General features: G+C 40.1%; 1 protein-coding gene across 1 annotated transcript; it reads right to left on the bottom strand.

Moving 5' to 3' along the window:
• Window positions 1-325: 325 nt before the first annotated feature.
• LOC119744368 (collagen alpha-1(X) chain-like) lies at window positions 326-1,454 on the bottom strand. The gene has a single exon (XM_038220267.1). It carries the CDS (start codon window positions 1,452-1,454, stop codon window positions 624-626), a length of 831 nt encoding a protein of 276 aa, XP_038076195.1. The 3' UTR covers window positions 326-623.
• Window positions 1,455-3,883: the final 2,429 nt, after the last annotated feature.

Consider the following 3,883-nt stretch of genomic DNA (forward strand, 5'->3'; position numbering starts at 1 on the left):
GACGATGCACACACATTTTTTTAGCACCGGACTGCAACACACATACCTAATCCAACTATCAGCGATGAAGCACAATTTCTCAGGGCACCATGGCAACAGGGGGAGCAGCGCTTAGCCATCACTGAACTGGACACACAATGTGCATGGACACACAATGTGCAGGGATATGCATTGTGCATGGACACATGTACATGTATAAGTATATTTGTATGCAAGTGCATGTAGGCCTACATGTTCATGAATTTAATCTGTAATGACAAAACAATTTTTATAAATCGAAAATAGGGCGGGTGGGTCAAGAACATTTGGAATAAAATTCAAATTTAAAAACATTAAAAAGTTTGAATGGCCGCCAATAGGTATGATGAAACAAATAATTAAAGACACATACAGACTTGCAGTGCTAATTAAGCACCAAAAACCCTTCGCGAATCTAATGCCGTTAAATGGATCTACGAATGCGCTAATAACAGTACAAATGTTACATATGTTACAACAGTTACATATGCATGTAAACTAATTTATGTTATATCGAAATTTCTATTTTACAATTACTTGGAGCGATTGAAAATTCGGCAATGCGTGTGATTCCCTGCATAATTGTATGCGTGGTTAATGTTAGTCTATTCGGGGTAAAGGAGGAAGCCACTGAATGAGGTGTAGTGCTTGGTGAATCCACCAAGCACCCTACCGTATATAGTCAGATACACCGTGTCTGCTCGCTGCAGAACCAACACCGCGCTTCCAGACATTTGCTCATGGTGACTTCTATCATAGCTTTGGCCAGAGGCAACCCAGTCGTTATTTTTTCGAAGATGAATGTGTGCAATTGTCGCGTCATTAAGTTTGCACATAGAAAACATGAACACGTAGGTGCCCGGCACAGTACAGGTAAATGTGCCAGTCTCGAGATCGAAGCTGGTACCCGGCAAAAGCGTCTCGGTCTCCTGGAATGGTAAACGGGTGTCGTGACTCGTAGAGGTATCCGAGGCGCTCGTCCTCACCACGGTAAATGCTACCCGCTCGTTGGAGTCGTCTGGTGTCTCCCCTGGCTCACCCTTCTGACCTTTGAAACCAGTTTCCCCGGTTGTTCCAACTAAACCAGGGGGACCTCTCGGACCTATCTTTCCAGGTAGGCCAATCCCATCGTCACCTTTAGACCCAATGTTCCCAGGCGCTCCCCGCTCACCCATAGGGCCAATCTCACCCTTTTGACCTTGTTGACCTGCAACGCCCTTTGACCCCGGCTGACCGTACGGCCCCATCTGGCCTGCTGGTCCAGGCAGACCTGGTATGCCGGGTATGGCAGCAAGTCCCTGGCAGCACTGCTGACACACCTGAGACGCAGGACCATCACCGTCCAAGGGAACCGGCCCAGTAACGGAAGCTCGGAGCTTGACAGAGTTACCCAGAAGGAGTGCGATTGAAAGAGCGGTTGTCACGCAAATCTTCATCTGTAAAGGAACAAAAAACATAAAAAGGAAATACATAAATATGGAAACAAATGGGGCAAGCTTCGAGAAAAATGTTGAGGTCAGAGAAACTGTGGAAATCACATCAGAGTAAGACTTTTGCAAACTTGACGTTTAAATAAAAAAAAATCATTACACATTTACCATGTGAAGTATTTGAAGATTTTATATCCTCAATCTTAAATCTGATCAAGTTCGACAAGCTTCTCTTTAAACTTCTCATTGAATGCAATTCATTGCTCGTAGACAACATTTGATGTATTGAAGACTTTAGTGTAAACGCCACATATTCTATGACGAATCCGTCCTTTGACAGATTCGAGTGACGGATCTGCCTTTCTGAAATGAATGATTTCGTCGAAGTCTAAATTGAGAGTGTTATACCACAAAACCACAATACCACGGGACAGCGAGGGGGGCATTTTCCCATTCTATTTTTCATACGCAACTGCCACTTTCCTTCAAATTTGGCAGGAATGTTTTATGGCCAATAATCTACCAAAATGGTAGCTCTAAGGCAACCACGGAAAAGCAATGTAATACTTATCTGGGCTATTTCTAGTCAAAATGGTATTTGGCCAAATGTCTACATTGTGTTTAATTTATCAAAATACCTTCAGATTTGGAACAAACAGTGCATAGACCATTATCAATCAAACTAAACAAAACGTTGGCATGGACATTTACCGGAAGAGGACGTTGTATTACTCTCACTTTTTTTGTGGTAAGATCGTCATTGTTTGTAATTTTTCCTAGATTTGATTTTGTTTTTACCAAAAATGATTGATATTGTGATTTTTTCAATGCTTCTCATTTAATTTGTTCATGAGGGAACAATCGAAAAAGTACCCCGGAGGTGAAAATTAAAAGCCGCGTTTTGCTCCAATGGAGACCATTTTTGGATTCCCCACATGCATTGTAGTCCATGACGTGACCATGAATATTTGTCTTAAGTAAATATTTGATAGGTTTAGGCAAAGAAATCATGGATTGACTGAAACATTGCTTATTTCAAAGTTTTGTATTAAAAAAATAAGAAAGGTTGATGATCACTAATGTTTTAAATCGGTTGAAATATGGTAGCCACGCACATTCTACAGATTTTCTTTTGACACCATATTGATCCCCGGTAAAAGTTAGGAAAAGACTCCAAAATTTCATGCTGATGGCCAAAACATTCCAAAACTATTATAAGACGTTTCATAGGAGGGCACATTTTGCACCTGTCCTGACATGGTCGTTATAACTTCAAACAGTTTTGTAAGTAAATTTGGCAAAAAAATATCAGGCGCGCTGCTATAATGGGTCAAGGGCAGGGGGATCCCTCTATTCTCTAAAGGTATAACTTTTAAATATATTTTTGTTTTTAAACTTCGTTTTCTGTTCTAAATTAAAAGACATCAAATCAAATGTTAGGAATAAACAGAGCTCTATTGACCTTAATGAACAAAGTGGGGCGTTATATACGACGCCATTCGGTGTATAAACAGACGTGTGTCAATTGTCGTCAGTATTCATATTGCTTTAGCTTAAAATCACATTGTTACAATCTGGTATTGATGAAAACACATCAGCAAACTTTTTTTGTCTAGTATTTGAGCCCAGAAGATGGTGTCATTTCAGTGTCTTCAATCGCCCGAATATATATCCTAGGTTGGCGTTGACAGAAACTCACCTTGATGTAATTTTTTGAAGTCTGTCACGAATGATATCCTCACCACTCGAGCAATTTGCAGGCTGAAAAATAATATCAACAGTCATTGAACATTCGCTCAGGGATAACTTGGGGGCTGTCGGGGCAGGCAGGCAAAGCTGCGTTTCACTTATAAGACAACGAGAAGATAAATTAATCTGATATTCTCTTTGGTGTAATGTAATATTTTGTTCGGGGGGGGGGCATGGGGAGGGGGGGGGGTTACTTAATACGTTCACCAATTGCCAAGACTGGACTTGGGCATGAGTAACATTCATACCTTTGTTGACTATTGATTTGTTTTGTTTTTTTCGACGTCAACTAGGTTATCACCAAAAGAAATTCTTGAAAAATATGAAAGATTCTCTGCTCGGGCTCTCCAACGCAAACTTTTTTTTTCTGTTTTTCTAAAAAAAAAGAGAAAATATTGTTATGTAACACACTTTTTACTTGGAGTTGCTTTGGCGCATTTCCAGCACAAAACGTCGGCCTGAATTATGTGGATGAGATATAATCGGCCTCAAAAAATTCAATTCACAATTTGAACACTAATTTTTTACTCAATATTTTAATGTGTTCGATGTCTCATTCAAAAGTGAAAAACAAAAGGTAAATTTGGTGGAACTTGCAGAATAGGAGAGAACCGTTCACGCGATATAAAGAATGGTTATTAATTCAAACGTGTTTGAATTTGAATTCGTAGCGGTCACAGTGAGCA

This window comes from Patiria miniata, unplaced genomic scaffold (genome assembly GCF_015706575.1).
Source record: "Patiria miniata isolate m_02_andy unplaced genomic scaffold, ASM1570657v1 HiC_scaffold_7, whole genome shotgun sequence".
Classification (NCBI taxonomy): Eukaryota; Metazoa; Echinodermata; class Asteroidea; order Valvatida; family Asterinidae; genus Patiria; species Patiria miniata.